The sequence below is a fragment of the Schistosoma mansoni genome, chromosome 1 (assembly GCF_000237925.1).
Source record: "Schistosoma mansoni strain Puerto Rico chromosome 1, complete genome".
NCBI classification, from domain to species: Eukaryota; Metazoa; Platyhelminthes; class Trematoda; order Strigeidida; family Schistosomatidae; genus Schistosoma; species Schistosoma mansoni.
In genome coordinates, this window is record NC_031495.1 from 51,064,556 (window position 1) to 51,080,006 (window position 15,451).

The following is a 15,451-nucleotide window of genomic DNA, read 5'->3' on the forward strand; positions in this document are numbered from 1 at the left end:
CCACTTAAACAACGTGGTCAGCATCCAATGTCGAACACTTAATGAGCTATTGATTTTGGGGAATTATTTACAGCTACAGGTGGTTGAAAGGCGTTTCCGATTCTTGTCTCTTGCTGACTGGTTGGATAGTCTTAGGAGTAGACTGTAAGGCCGAATCACCATTTGATTTCACTAAATTCCCTGGGATGTTGTGCCTCTTTGACGGTGACGCTTGGTCTTTTTTTAACTTTGTTAAATTGTGTCCAACAGCCTACAGTGTTTTGAGGACCGCCGTTGCATTCAGGAAGTCTGTACTGAGAGACACAAATTTACTGAGATAGTCTAGTGCCACCTATGTTATGATGGTACTGAGCTTCAGTATGTCCTTACTTGCATCGATGCATGTTCCAGGGATACTGGTGTTGTCGAGGTCCATCTACGTTACTTCACTATGTCTTTGTTTACCCGTTTCAGGACTATCTTATTTCAGGTTTGTTGAAAATCGTAAAACAAAGACACAGTGCACTAAAAGCGAATAGAATAGATAAAAATGAGTGGTGCAAAGGGTAAGGACAAACTATAACTAGTATGTACGTGAAAAACTGAAAAACCAAATAGCAAGCCTAAAGCAAAACAACAGTCAACTATTAACTTGAGTAAAGCTCAATAAGAAAAGTAATCTGTCGAACGTCAAGCTCACGATAGATTATTTGGATCTATGGCACTTTTGTTGATTAAGGGCACAGTAAATGTTTGAGAAATGCAAATCATATTAGGACTAAAATTACCGTTCGTAAAGCGCGCGTCATTTCTGAATCCTGAATAGAAAGTCTGTTTTACCTACTTACTTCACATACTTGAATCCATACTCTAAGGCTAAAGTGATTTTTTTATTAGACAATTGATTTTTTTAGATAAAACGTCTTTCTACCCGTTTAAATTATTTGTAAAGTGACATAAGCCGTGGAGGTCATCGGTTAATTTGGATTATTACGTTACAGGGATTAGTAAGCGATGGAAGAGATTGGGTTAGCACCTCAAGTTACAAAGGTAGTTTACTTATAATATATCCTAGCCACCAAGGAACTTGAGACAATTGAAAGTTCGGGAATAAACTTTGGACATATAGATCCTCTTCAGCTAAGCGAAGAAGATCTTTATGTAAAACTGAAGGTAACTTATCTTCATACCAGATCTTAGTATCCACTAGATCCTTGAAAAGCAAATTGAGTTCATTCAGGTACAAGAAAACTATATCAAAGATGAACAGAAAAATTTGAAAAAGGAGTATTTACATGCACAAGAAGAGGTCAAGCGGATCAAAAGTGTCCCGCTTGTTATCGGACAGTTTCTAGAAGCTGTTGATCAAAGCACCGGTATTGTAGGATCCACAACCGGTATTTTTTCTCTCTTCGGTAAACGTTTCTCTACCAGGTTCGAATTACTACGTTCGAATATTATCTACAATTGATCGCGAGCTGTTGAAGCCAAGTGCCAGCGTCGCTCTCCACAAACACAGCAATGCTTTGGTTGATGTCCTTCCCCCAGAAGCAGACAGTAGTATCACGATGCTCCAAGCTGGTTAGTTAATTCATTCTCTATGCTTTCATAAGATGAGTATTGTTTTGAGCCAGTAGAAACAATTTCAACCGTTCACACCGAACTCTGTAGATACGTTCGCTTTGAACTTAGTGATTATTCAGTCATACGGAAGCAAATAAAATAATTCTTCGCACGACTGCTTATTTGTGAAGTTTAATTCTAGTGCGATTATCAAAATTTAACAGGAAAGTACTCAGCATATTTGAGTTTAATGACTAGTGTTTGTATAATGACTATCATCTATACCTAGTATTTAACTTCCAGTTAAAGCACAGAAGGGTTTATTAATATTTATAGGTGCAAGATAGTGACATAAGTAGTCCATCAGCAATCAAATATTTAAATGAAGCACTATTCTGTGTCCTAACTAAATAAGATGATCATGAAAGACTATCAACATTGAAAAGCTGCAACTGATAGTATTTATCAATCACAAGAGTGACAGTAAGTTGTTGATGCCAACTCTGCAGATAGTTTTTCAGGTAATTTATGTCTGTGGAACAAGTGGTCTTTGTGATACTTTAATTTATGGACGAGTTAATCAGATTCAAGATCTTGGATTTTGGAGCGACATTCATCCGCCCATTTGGCTAAATAGTTTCAGCATTTTAGCAGATGCCCTTTCATGATAAAAACCATAAACCTTATCCATAATCCTAACTATCAAATATAAATCATAATTATTATTCATCGCCTGTTAATAACCTTTATTTAACCTCAGTAAGTACACGATCCCCAAGGTCACTCGTGTCACTCAAAGGTCGTCCATATATTAGAGCCTCATCGTGGTTTCACGTGAAGTTTATGCCACTACTTCCTTTCTTCTCAGTGATCTAAGCCACCGATGTAAAATTAACTTATCTTTAGGTAAACTAGCCCATAACTGAATTGCATTTTATTCAGATACTCTAGTTAAACTTTTGAATGAAGTTCCTGTTTGTATTATCCACTAATGCTTTAATCCAAATAATCACCCCATCACATACTAGATACAGAAAATGTAACAGGTAACATTTTGGTTTTCATTGAATATTAGTTATCCATAAATGCAATGTTGTGCTCTGTGAGATCCAAGTAGCAAAGCATAACAAATTAATGATCAAAAGCAAAGGCCACATTAGCAAATAATCCGTGAAATCCGTCTCATACATGTAATTAACTTTTATTCTTAGCATTATCGAATCCTTTCTACTGTATATTATTCATGTTGCTACTGAGATACATAACTAATAGTTCCCCATACTATACGTTTCTAATTACATGGGTTAATCCACGCGAATATATAGCCTCATCCACGCGAATATATAGCCTCTGCCAGGGAAGTCCTACTCACTGCCCTCTCGTGGCGGGGGTGTTTACGAAATTGAGAGGATGAAAAGCGAATGTCCGGCGCTTTAACCGGGTTGGTGGACATGGAGGGTCCCCCAGGGGAGTTGGAAAACCCTGACTTCAAACCAATGGTGCACATGGGCTCCAGTATCCTGATGGAACGAATGGCGTATGAACCTATTGTTGGTCACCGGCTACCATGGGACTGCATCTCCTTACGATGCTCCACTGCCTTGTGGATCAGACCTTAAGGTTAAAGGCTCGGGGTGTGGCTCCCTAAGGAAACCGCCTGCTTCAATCTGGGCACCTGGGCAGTATCACAGCCCTCACACAAATCAAATAAGATTTGTGAGGCGCACATTTATCTGGTGCTTTTCTGTACCAATATTTATGTGTTTAAATAAATAAATAAAAACATGGGTTAATCGTCATTTAGCTTTAATGATTTGTTTCTGTGTCTTTTTTGATAATCATAATAATCAAATGTTTAGACCTCATAACTTTGACCCCATTGCCCAACGTAGACGAAATATGTTTCTACTCATTTGTTTTCATTTAAACCTTTAGATGAGAAACCTGATGTATCCTACTCTGATATTGGTGGTATGGATATTCAGAAGCAGGAAGTGAGAGAAGCTGTTGAATTGCCTCTAACTCATTTCGAATTATACAAGCAAATTGGGATTGATCCACCTAGAGGTGTTCTAATGTATGGTCCTCCAGGTTGTGGGAAGACAATGTTGGCCAAAGCAGTCGCGCATCATACTACTGCTGCTTTTATTCGTGTGGTTGGATCGGAATTTGTTCAGAAGTATCTGGGAGAAGGTCCTCGAATGGTTCGGGATGTGTTTCGTTTGGCGAAAGAAAATGCTCCAGCAATCATATTTATCGACGAAATCGATGCTATCGCCACTAAAAGGTTTGATGCACAAACTGGAGGTAAGCTTTCTCAAAACCTTTGCATAAGTGTGTACATCCCTTCTTTGTTCATATCGAAAATAACCCTTCAGAAGAACACGTATTTAATTGTTTGGTGGCGATAATGACTTCCAGTAGTTAACAGCTCACGTCTTCCAGTTTCCGGTTTTATTCTCCACGCTCATAATAGGTATAAACTAAGTATACAAATATTAAAAAAATCAAGTGAAATAGGAATTAATACAAATAAAAATCAGTTCAAGTTGTAATAGTTCACATCAACGCAACAAGCGGAAAACAACTAGATGATGGATATTCAATATCCAGTGATCATCTAACTGTACGGAGGCTGTTCTCTTGGCGTTGAGACTTTTAAGTGTATGGAAAACACTTTTATTATAACCTCTGAACGCCAATTGTTATATCGTGTGGCCGAGTGTCTTGTTAATGTATAACATGATAATACCGCCAATTAGAGAGCAGCGAATTATCGATCAATGACACACAAAACCCGTACGAGCAGTCTAGAGTACTTATCGGTCCTGCTTTCTGTCTAACCCAGCCGGTCAAGTCCAAAACACCAATCTCAGCCTCTACAGTATGAATCGTTTATTTCAAGCATACTGGGTTTGTATACCAAACAGACAGACCACGTCGTACCATAAAAATAGAATAAAAAACAATTGTACAAGACTAAGCTAGATATAGCTGTGCATAGGGGAGATGGTAAGTGATAGACAGGGCATAATTCAAAAACAGTAAAATGTATAGCAATAGTTCATAAGTCAAAATAAAGCTCACAATATGGAGAGAACATAAATATGAATAGTTAAGTTACTTAACAATTATACCATAGGAAATATACCTATCATATTAGTCCATAAATGGTTTCCAAGTTACCATTCATAATTCTTTTCGGGATCTAACAACATTATCGCCGAATATATATCGCCTCTGATTGTCGTCGGATATACATTCCTAGTACTCGTTTCGTCAATATAACAAACGTCTCGCTCCGAAACTCACTTCATTTCAGCCAAGTAGTCTTACCCCTCTTATACATAGTATAAATACCAAGTCAGAACTATACTTCGTAAGTGAGTAGCATTTATTGTTAAGACTAATCAAAGCTTTGCAATTGTGTAACGTTCACCATCTACATTTGGTGGCGTAGAAATTCCGAATTTATCAACAACTCAGCAAAATCTTACAATATCAAACAAATATTCTTGTATTGTTTTCCAACCACACATATAAGTCAGTCAGTCATTCAGCCAAAACGTAGGACCAGGCACATATATGCATCGGTCCAGGTTGCCATACCTCATTGGCACAGCAAGATGAACACCAAATTCATAGAAGTAGTTAATTTAGTGGTGGTAATATATAAAAGAATGAATTTATATAGGGATATGGTACAGGAAGAAAGACAGATATGAAGCAATTTTAATTTCACGGTTTAATGGAAGTCAAAGAGTTTAAACACCTACGCCGTTGTGATCGATTCTGAGCCATGTCACCTAGAGTCTCCAACCATTGGTTACGATAGTCACGTGGACCCCAACCAAGTAGTCTGCATCTACCAACTTGGCTCAGACAAGAAGTTAGTGACCTCAAGAACTGATGCCACATTTTTGGTTTGGCCATCCCTAAGCTTCTTCCATCCTTCTCCAACACTAGTCAGCAGTGAGCATCGTGGTAATCGGTGTTCAGGCATACAGAACACGTGGCCCAAACATTTCAGTCGATGAAGATTCGCAACCTCATCAACTGATTTACCATCATTCCCTAATACCCTGTGTCTAACCTCACTATTACTTACCCAGTGATCCCAGCAGATGCGAACAATATTTCTAAGACATCTGTGGTCAAATACTAGTAACTTACGAGTATCTTCTACTCTTAATGGCCATGTTTCACAGCCGTAAAGTAGAACCGAGCGAACTGCTGCACAGTATACTCGTCCCTTAATTGATAGACGGATATCTCGTCTTCGCCATAGGTGACGTAAGTTGGCAGAAGCCAGGCGAGCTTTTTGAATCCGTGCTGAGATTTCGTCAGACACCAACCCATTAGGGCTGATCAGACTTCCAAGATAAGTGAAGTTGTCGACTCCTAAAGTAACAATTTACATTTAGAGTAGGAGAAATGCATCCCAAACATCCTGGCATTATTACTGAGTTCTAACAGAAGACTCTGCATTTTGCCAGCGTCTTCACCAAACAGGACTACGTCATCTGCGTGTTCTAAGTCGATAAGTGGACCCCCTAGTAGAAGATCAATTCCTGAAAACTCAGTCGAGGAGAGTTATTTCCAGCAATAGGTCTATAATGAAGTTAAACCAAAATGGGGATAGTGGACAGCCTTGCCGGACACCACTTGATGTTGTAAAATCAGATGACAGTTCGCCATAAGCTCTCACTGGACTGGTAGTGTTCGAGTAAAGAGCGTTCACAAGGTTAATATACTTCTGAGGTACACATTTCAATGACAGACGCTGCCACAGAACCTCTCGTTCTACAGAGTCAAATGCTGCTTTTAAGTCAAGAAAAACTATCATTGTCTGACGCCGATAAGCATGCCTGTGTTCTAAAACCTGACGAACAGCGAATATGTGGTTGATGCAGCCACGACCAGGTCTGAAGCCAGCCTGATTTTCTCGTGCTTGCAGTTCACGAGTCTTAGTTAGGCGTCTGATAATGATTTAGACTAATATTTTAGGTGTTATATTAGTCAAACTAACCCTTCTATGGTTATCACAGGATAATTTTGACCCCTTCTTATATATTGGGACAATCAGAGATTGTGACCAGTCAGATGGGATTACGTCCAACTCCCAGATTTTAGCTAAAATATTAGTCAACCTAATCGCTAAAATTGGACCACCATATTTAAAGATCTCTGAAGCTAATCCATCTGCTCTTTCTCGTTTCGGATTACCTATAGCCTTTTGAACTTCAGCTAGAGTCGGGGGACCTACTTCAATATTCCATTCAGACTGTTTGAGAATGGTTGGTATCTATGAAGTAGATGAAGGCCAGCTGAACTGTTGTCTAAAGTGTTCCGCCCATCGTTCTAAACGTCTGGGCTGAGAGCAGATAACACTTTCGTCTTTTTCCGAGATTGTCTCGCTTACAATTTATTTCTTAATTCCGGTTTCTTTTATTAGTCTGAAGAGTTGTCTGGTGTTACATACAGCCGCTGCCTTTTCCATCTCTTCTGCTTTCGTTGCCCACCACTGCTCATGATCATTCCGTAGATTTTTGGTCAACCTAGATCTGTATTGTTTTCGCTGTTCATCGTGTTCAGAGACTGACGGGATGAGTTTACGAGAATCCATCAGAGCGATAATATTAGGAGAAATCGATTGGTTTTTTGTAACCCTTTGGTTTAAATTACTAATAGATGTTACTGTTGTTTGTATATCAGCCTCGTTTACAGAACTGCCCAGATGTGAACTCAGTTGTTCCTGGAACTTACTTTTGGCTTTCTCGCCACTGAGTTCAACTCTAATGGGTCTTCTTAGTGTAGTTTTTCTGCATCCAGTCAGGCGCAAACAAATGCGTGCTCGTGTTAAAGCGTGATAAGAGTCTAAACATCTATTCGAGAATGAGCGACAGTTTTCTATTGAGCCTCTCCAACGATGATTGATGGCAACGTGGTCTATTTAAGCCCATCGTTGGTTTGGTGTAGGGGGTCGCCATGTCAGACGATGTCTTTCCTTTTTGCTAAAAATAAACGATTGTCTGAGCACAGTTGCAAAAGACGATCACCATTATCTGTTCACTGAGTCGGAAACCTAAAATACCCATCTAAATGTCTCTCTGTTTGGTTTAAGTGGTTTAAGTTACCTCACTTGCTACGAGTACTATGTCTGAGCGCTTAGCTTTCTGAAGAAGTTTAGAAAGCTTTTTGTAAAAGTCGTCTTTCACTTCATTCGGGCTACAGTCAGTGGGAGCGTAGGCAGAAATGACGAAAAGGTAACAAGGTGTATCCTTATCCTTTCGACTTCTTACGGAGCCGTTTAGCCGAAAAGCACACAGGCGACTGTTAACGGGGATCCATTCTAATAGTGCTTGTTCTGCTCTCGTACTAAGTGCTATGCCTATACCTACAATCCACGAGAACTGGTCATCGGGTTGCCAAATACACAGAGGGTGTATCTCGTCGGCTCTCCGTTTTGGCGAAGTGAAGTCAGGTGAATGACTACACTAGGATCCTGTATGCGTGTTTCGGCGACACAGCATACATCAATGGTACGAGATTCTGGAGTCTTAGCCAAGGAGGCCTGTTGGCCGATTTGACATAGGGGGGATTCGAAGGCTCCAATGTGTTGTTTGGAGCAAGGTTTCAGTAGACCTGGGACAATGTTTTGCGCACTAAAATCATTGGCCATGGTGACACTTGAGGAGAAAGCCAAAAGAGGAAGTTTAGTGTTGAATGTCGAGGTGGGAGGAATAATAAGAATTGAATAGGGAGATTGGTCAGGTATACAGTGATCTTGAATGCTGTTAAAAATATGAGGGCGGTTATCACACCCCGGTTGCCCACATCGTGGAAGGGTTCTTCTAGAGTTACCTAAAAAGGAAATCGGATTGGAAGTGGTCTTAGTGACCTGAGAGCGTGACCGCAGTGCCCAAGGGACAACTATTTGAGGTCGGTCACACACGACCTTTTTGTGTTGGCTTCGTACTTGTTGGGACCTTACCGCCGGAGACGGCTATCCGTGGGATAAGGCGAGGTGTGCACTTTTAGGGTTGACCTTTTCTAACAGCTTAAAGTACGAGTACACTCTCGGTGTTATTCTGATACTTGTTATTTACAACCGTTTGGTAAGGATACTAATTATGTTCCATTCGATACTATTATTACTATCACTAGCTGACCGTGAAGTACAGCGTATCCTTTTAGAACTGTTGAACCAAATGGATGGATTCGACCAAAATGTAAATGTCAAGGTGAGTTTTCTGGACAGGTATATTTTTATAATACAGAAATTCACAACCCCACTTGTTTATATAATATGTGGATTGTTAACACCACTAGTTTCTTCTGTTGAATTGTTTGATTTTTTCGAAAGTTTGTTCTGAATAATAATCCGCGGTCCTGTTCTTCAACGGTTTGTTGAAAGAGACGAGACCTAAATTTAAATGACGCCGACTCGTCTTGTTCAAAACTTTATAAATTTAAATTATGATTGTCAATCATGTAACTATTTAAAAAAGTAATAGTCACACCGTTTGATGTAACCTTATTGATTTGGAATTTACTGGCTTGCAAAACATTTCAGCAATAGTTCTTAGAATCACTTGGGCTAATATGTATGTAGTTCACTAAGACCATAGTGCTGATAACCAGGAACCGAAAAAAGGATCGCATTCACTATAGATAGAAACAACTATTTTCACTATCATTTCGTGTTAACTGTAATAACTCTGCATGAATTTTTCAAGCATACATTAGTGGAGAAATATAATCTTCATATTTTACATCTGTCTACCATTGGTTTCGATAATCATCGCAGTTCTCAAAGTGTTTTTCCTTTATGAGTTGCTTTTTAATTGTTAAAAATGAGCTATGCGCAATATTTCAGTTTTTCTGAAAGGTAACAATCAGTCTCTTCAAATTAAGAGTTTCATACGTTATGTTTACCACTAGACATGAATATCAATCAGTTAAATATTGGTTATTTAATGCTCAGATAACTTCACTTTGATAATCTTCAGACTGTCACCATAGGTTATGGAGATTGTTAAATTTAATTGAAATCGTGAACCGATCAAATTTAGACAACTATTGATAATTTGAAGGCACTGGACAGGCGTTTTGACCTAGTGTGGAACCACTCAGCTGCCAGCAGGAATTGAGTTTAGGATCTGCTGTCTCGCGCGCGAACACCTAACCCCTAGGCCACTCGGCCGGGATCTAATAGTGTACACTTTGGGGGGTCGCGTATGCGCATTACTACGGAGTCCCATATTAGGATGAAACGGCTGTCTAGTGCTTTCATGTCTCCAATGCTAGTCCAACTTCTAAGAAGTTATCAGATTACATGGATGATTTCTAATTTTGTTTAATTTTATTTTGAGCTATCAAATCTTTACAACTGAAAAGTCCGTGTATATGCTTATTTAGGTAGGCATTAAATAATTGAGGCATGCAAGCTGTCATTGAATGCCATGTAGAACACTCGTCAACCTGGCAATAACAGTTGGTTGCATTTATTTTATTCAGGTTATTATGGCTACAAATCGTGCCGATACATTAGACCCAGCACTTTTGCGCCCTGGTCGACTTGATCGTAAAATCGAATTCCCAATGCCAGATCGTCGTCAAAAACGCCTCATTTTTTCAACTGTCACCAGCAAAATGAATCTCAGTGATGATATTGACTTGGAAGATTACGTTGCACGACCAGATAAGATATCTGGTGCAGACATCAATGCTATTTGCCAAGAGGTAATATTTCTGCATTATCGAGTAACTCACTTCGAGTACATCTTCAATATATGTTGTAATTTTTTTTGCCGTAACCCAATGTTTTGATTTTTTTCATCTATTGAATGTGTTTACGACTGATATTCTCATTTCACCCTTAACATAGTAGGTTTCTCCTTAAAACAGATTGTAAAGCTTACTTCATCCTTTTATTCTTTTTAGGCTGGAATGCAGGCAGTTCGAGAAAATCGTTATGTTGTTCTAGCAAAAGATTTTGAGAAAGGTTACAAAAACAGTTTAAAGAAAGATGAACAAGAACTGGAATTTTACAAGTAGCTAAATTTTACCTGTTTTAATGACTGTACCGTAATATAAGAATCCTAACAACATTTATAATCTCTCATAGTGCGTGTAAATAAATTTGCAAAAAAATCATATTCCCATCTGACTTGTTGTATTGAGTAGTGAACTGAACTGTAAAATGTACAAACAAATATAATAACACATTAATGTATGACGAATTAATATCTGAACTAGTCGTGAATAGTTGCAATCATCCATTACATCCTGGGTCTAAAAATACACTTATCTAAAGTATGGTACTTCAGTGTTCAAGACCCAGGGGTACGCTACCATTTCATATTTAAAAATTTAATTTGTAAATGCGCAACATAGATGCGACCTAGCAAACAGTTGCATAAATCTAGTTATATATATAACGGATCCCCACTCTGATATTTCTAGATCATAGTATTTGAACCTTGTTACCGCGGCCCCGGAGATGATTATTTCTGAATGGAGCAAAATGACTGGACATACTAACACCACAATCGTCACTAAATATACAGAATGCCAATATAAGGTCATCTCGCGTACTGTGATACGATCAGAAGGAAAGGTTCAGGCGCTTTAAGTGCTCATCTAAAGGGAGTTCGGGTGACTTTTATTTATCTAAACACAAATATTGATACAAGGGGGCACCATATATATATGCGCCACACAAATCATTTGATTTGTGCGAAGGCTAGAATACTGTCTGTATCCCCAACCGATGCAGGTGGTTTTCCTAGGGGGTCACTCCACGAGCTTTTGACCTAGAAATCTGATCCACAAAACAGTGAAGCAATGTTAAGGGATGAAGTCCTATGGTAGTCGGTGACTAACAATAGGTTCATACGCCATTTATTCCCTCGGTATCCACCAGTGGTTTGGAATCAGGGTTTCCTAACCCCGGTAGGCAGGTCCTTTGTATCCAACATCCCAGTTGAAGCCCCGAACATGTCCCCAGGTGTGTCAGCATGCGTAACGAGACATGAACCGGCTGTTTGGACACAGTATTCTTGGTGCAGTCCTACAAGGGTGGTACATGAAATTCGAAACATCTCCTAGTCAAAACATTTGAATGCTAAGCAAAGTGACCATAACGCTCTAAAACCTTTGGCAGCTGCTGCGTCACAATGCGCAGTTGTTTTCAAGTCGTCTTACCTGAAAGTCTTCGTGTTCCTGCACTCATAAAAGCGATGTATCATTGATAGAAATATTTTTCTAATTGACTTCAATACACGGCTAATTATAGCATCTTTTCAACCCCTAGGGAGTTGAGTGTAAGGAACATGTTGAATAGCATCGTGAATGGTGCTAAGTAGCGCCTGCGAGAGATGACAGCGATCGTGGATGTGACCCATTGGAAACCTGTGTTTTATTAGGTCTGAGGCTAATGACCAATCAGAAAACAGTCTCCTCAGTCACATCTACAGGACCTGTAACTGGGATCACAGTAATGTGGTTATAACCAGCATTGTTAAGAATACCTGTGAAATAGACTTCGCTGAAAGTTTTAAAAGTCTCAGCTTAACCAAATCTGATTCAGCTAATATATTTGGATTGTCGTGTAACAGTAATGGAGGAATTCCATTGCTGCCTTTGGTTCTTCGTTTAATGTATGAAAACTCATTTTGGTAATGGTGTGACCATTGAATGTCAGCTGTCTTCTGTTAGTGGCGCGGCACCAAGCTACCACCGTTTTTCATATATATATATATATATATATAATTGGAATTATTGTTTTAGGTGCTTCTGAAATAGCAAATGTTTGTAGCGTAAACGAATTCGAGCTGCCTGATTATATTATAAATTACAATTCGGTTCTTCTACGTAGTGTTAATTTTAATAATAGGATCCGGAGTTTTGATTTTTAATGTTTGTTTGACCAACAACCACCTGATAGTTTGGTTATTGTACTAGTGCAGTATGATAGTACCCAAATTCGGCAACTAATATGACAGATCAATTCGCAAACCCAAATACGTATAGCAATGAAGGCTATGATGGGTTTAGTGAAAAGTGTTAAGGGCGATTCGAATGATTATTAAATTTAGAAGACACAGGGATATAATGCAAAGCATGTACAGGCCGGAATAACATGTAGGTTGATGGGGAATGTAAAAAAGTTTAAAGATAAGCTCGGCCAAAAAAGTTATTAGAAGTCAAGAGAACTTGTGAAATCACAATTAAAAGCATGACGAGTTACAATATAGACAATTCGTGAGAAGTTAATGTAGTTAGCCTAGTGACATTTACAAATACGTGGCAAAGGCGGTTGTAACTAAGAAATGTCAAATAATTTTTTGAATCCAATATGCTTTGTCTGTAAACAATCCACTTCTTCATAGTAGCATGTTATAGTATAAAGCTATTAACTATATCATACCAAAAACGCCTTGGGAATGATTCATATAAAGTATATACAGCTAGTCTAAGTGAAAATACATACATGTTAAGAAGTATCGAAAAATATTACAAATCATCGAGAAAAATAGTTAAACCTGGCTGGATGATTTCGGGATTCTAGATTATTCAATAAATTTGACATATACAAGGCCATTTGTGACATGTAGTGACGATCCAAAAGCATCCAGACTAAACACGCATTATGGCGACTATTTCCAGGATGATTGGTGCTGTTGACCTTTTTTGTCACTCTCGCGAGTTAGAACGAATGAATCCAGATAATTATGTAGGTGTCATCGTATGTTTCTGGAGTACTGTGTTCGTTGTTTGGTTATGGAACTCGAAAATTGGAAATTAGGCAGGCAGTAGTCATTTTTCCACGTAGTTCAGAAAATTTCCGACTTGTTATTTTGTAGACTGAATTATACTTAGATTACCATCCTATCTCGTATATCGGTCACACTTTATCTCAAGAAAATAATCTGACGAACACTTACCAGTTAACACATACATATCGTGGACTTCGTTTCCTGCATATCTTACATAAGCCTCCAGCACTTGACATTAACGTGCGTTTATCTTTGGATTATACTAGTTGAAATATAGGTGTTCTGTTGATCAGTACTCTCTTGTGTTATAATTGAACACCCTATATCTGACATACCCTATATACTCCTAGTCTCTGATCCTAGTATTAACCGGGTTAATACGTAATAATAACTGTATACTCAGATATTATATTTTAGTTAGACAAACTCTTTACTCACCTAGCTTCAAATCGTGGCAAGTGACGCTAGCAAAATAGAAATTTCATCAACTTTCAAGCCTACTAAAATGTCAAAGTCCGTAACCCATATGACTGATGACTCAGTGCCTGACAATGATAAACCTATATCTTATCCACAAATACCACTATCACTACCTGATTCCCCGTGTAACAACCTCTCTACCTGTTCGTGCACTATGCCAACGGTAATACTAATTGATATAAAAGACGAAATACCCATGTGCATCAAAAAGTTTACACGGTCTACCAGACAGCATGCTTTACTAAGGCCTAAATCCAAAATACCAAAAACCAAGGAGTCTAACAGTTTATCTCACACTTACGAATATATTGATCGACAAAGCACTGATATCCGTCAGTTACAAAACTCTCTAGCCTAAATTAACGGTCGACTTAACCAATTAGCACCCCTCATACACGTATAAGGTATTAATACTGATAAAAATCTTGAACAACCCACTAAAACCGAGTATCTTTTGGAGTTTGGCTAAAGAAGTGACGAAAAGAGTGATGTCTTCCCACAATGCAGTTGTATACAATCTCCCTGATCGCACACACCCAAATAAGTTAAGGGATATCTGCCTTAAAGCATGCAATATGCTGAAAGGCAACTGCCAAGTCATCCGCCTTAGAAAAAAGTCGGATAGATTGACTTGGTCTCTATTGTTTAAGTTCAGCTGTTGTAACGATGCTAAGAAATTTATTGATTCAAGCAAAAATACTAGCTCATTAATTCCATACAAAGGCATAAAAATTACTCCTGACCTAACGCCCTGTCAACGTCGTATAAGAAGACGTGAAGCAATAGAATCGTATGATAGAGTTATAGTAAAAAAAACCAGCTAAATATATACAGAGATGATATAAAGCGCATGGACAACAAGCATGATGTCATACCACAAACGGCAGGTCCATCCGTAGATATAGATGAGTCTGCAGATCAGAAACTTTTCGTTAAGATACGGTCCCAAACTGTCACTAAAAAGCGTGACGGCATCTCTGATCCCGGCTGTTCGCTCAGTTAAGTACCAAAATTTGAGCCGTGTAACGAAACACATCGAACTAAACATATTCATTTAAAAATTGTTCCCCCCAAAGATACTCTACAAGACGACTCGAATGAACCTAAGTTCATCTCACAGAGGCAACGAAACCCTTCAGCTCTGACAAAAAAGAGTGGGGAATCAAAATCCACAATACCGAATAGGGAAACACGTAAGATTGAGACCAACCAATCATCCCGCGCTATTTAAAAAGGACAGTGGTATTTTTCCTCGTTGAGTAAATTCTATTGTTTTGATCGTTATTAACGTATCGAGACTACTGTTTTTATACTTTGATTGAATTTATTTCAGTTAAAGTATTCTATTAGAGTATCATTTTTGGTATCCTAAATAGTTTTATCGTCGGTACTCCAGAGTACCTTTGTTTTTCTATTGTGTCTGTTAGTACTTTAGTCCTAACTATTTATAGTTTTTTTCTACTTATAGTCAACACTCACTTTCGCATCCTAAAATGACTGGAAGATGCAACAAAAGCATTTGCCACCGCCCAGGATGTCGATATCCTGTTGATAGCGGCATGCAGTGCGATGAGTGCAAAGGTTGGTACCACGAAGTTTGCACAAATCTAACACCTGCAGCTTTCAAGCGGTTCAGTAAAAATGGG

The 15,451-nt window shown here is 38.6% G+C and overlaps 1 protein-coding gene across 1 annotated transcript; it reads left to right on the forward strand.

Moving 5' to 3' along the window:
* Positions 1-979: 979 nt before the first annotated feature.
* Smp_072340 (putative 26s protease regulatory subunit 6b) lies at positions 980-10,602 on the forward strand (the record flags this gene model as incomplete). Its single annotated transcript, XM_018794766.1, has 8 exons — positions 980-1,029; positions 1,063-1,152; positions 1,190-1,376; positions 1,414-1,560; positions 3,478-3,849; positions 8,710-8,786; positions 10,063-10,287; positions 10,489-10,602. Exons 1-8 carry the CDS (start codon positions 994-996, stop codon positions 10,600-10,602), a joined length of 1,248 nt encoding a protein of 415 aa, XP_018649145.1. The 5' UTR covers positions 980-993.
* Positions 10,603-15,451: the final 4,849 nt, after the last annotated feature.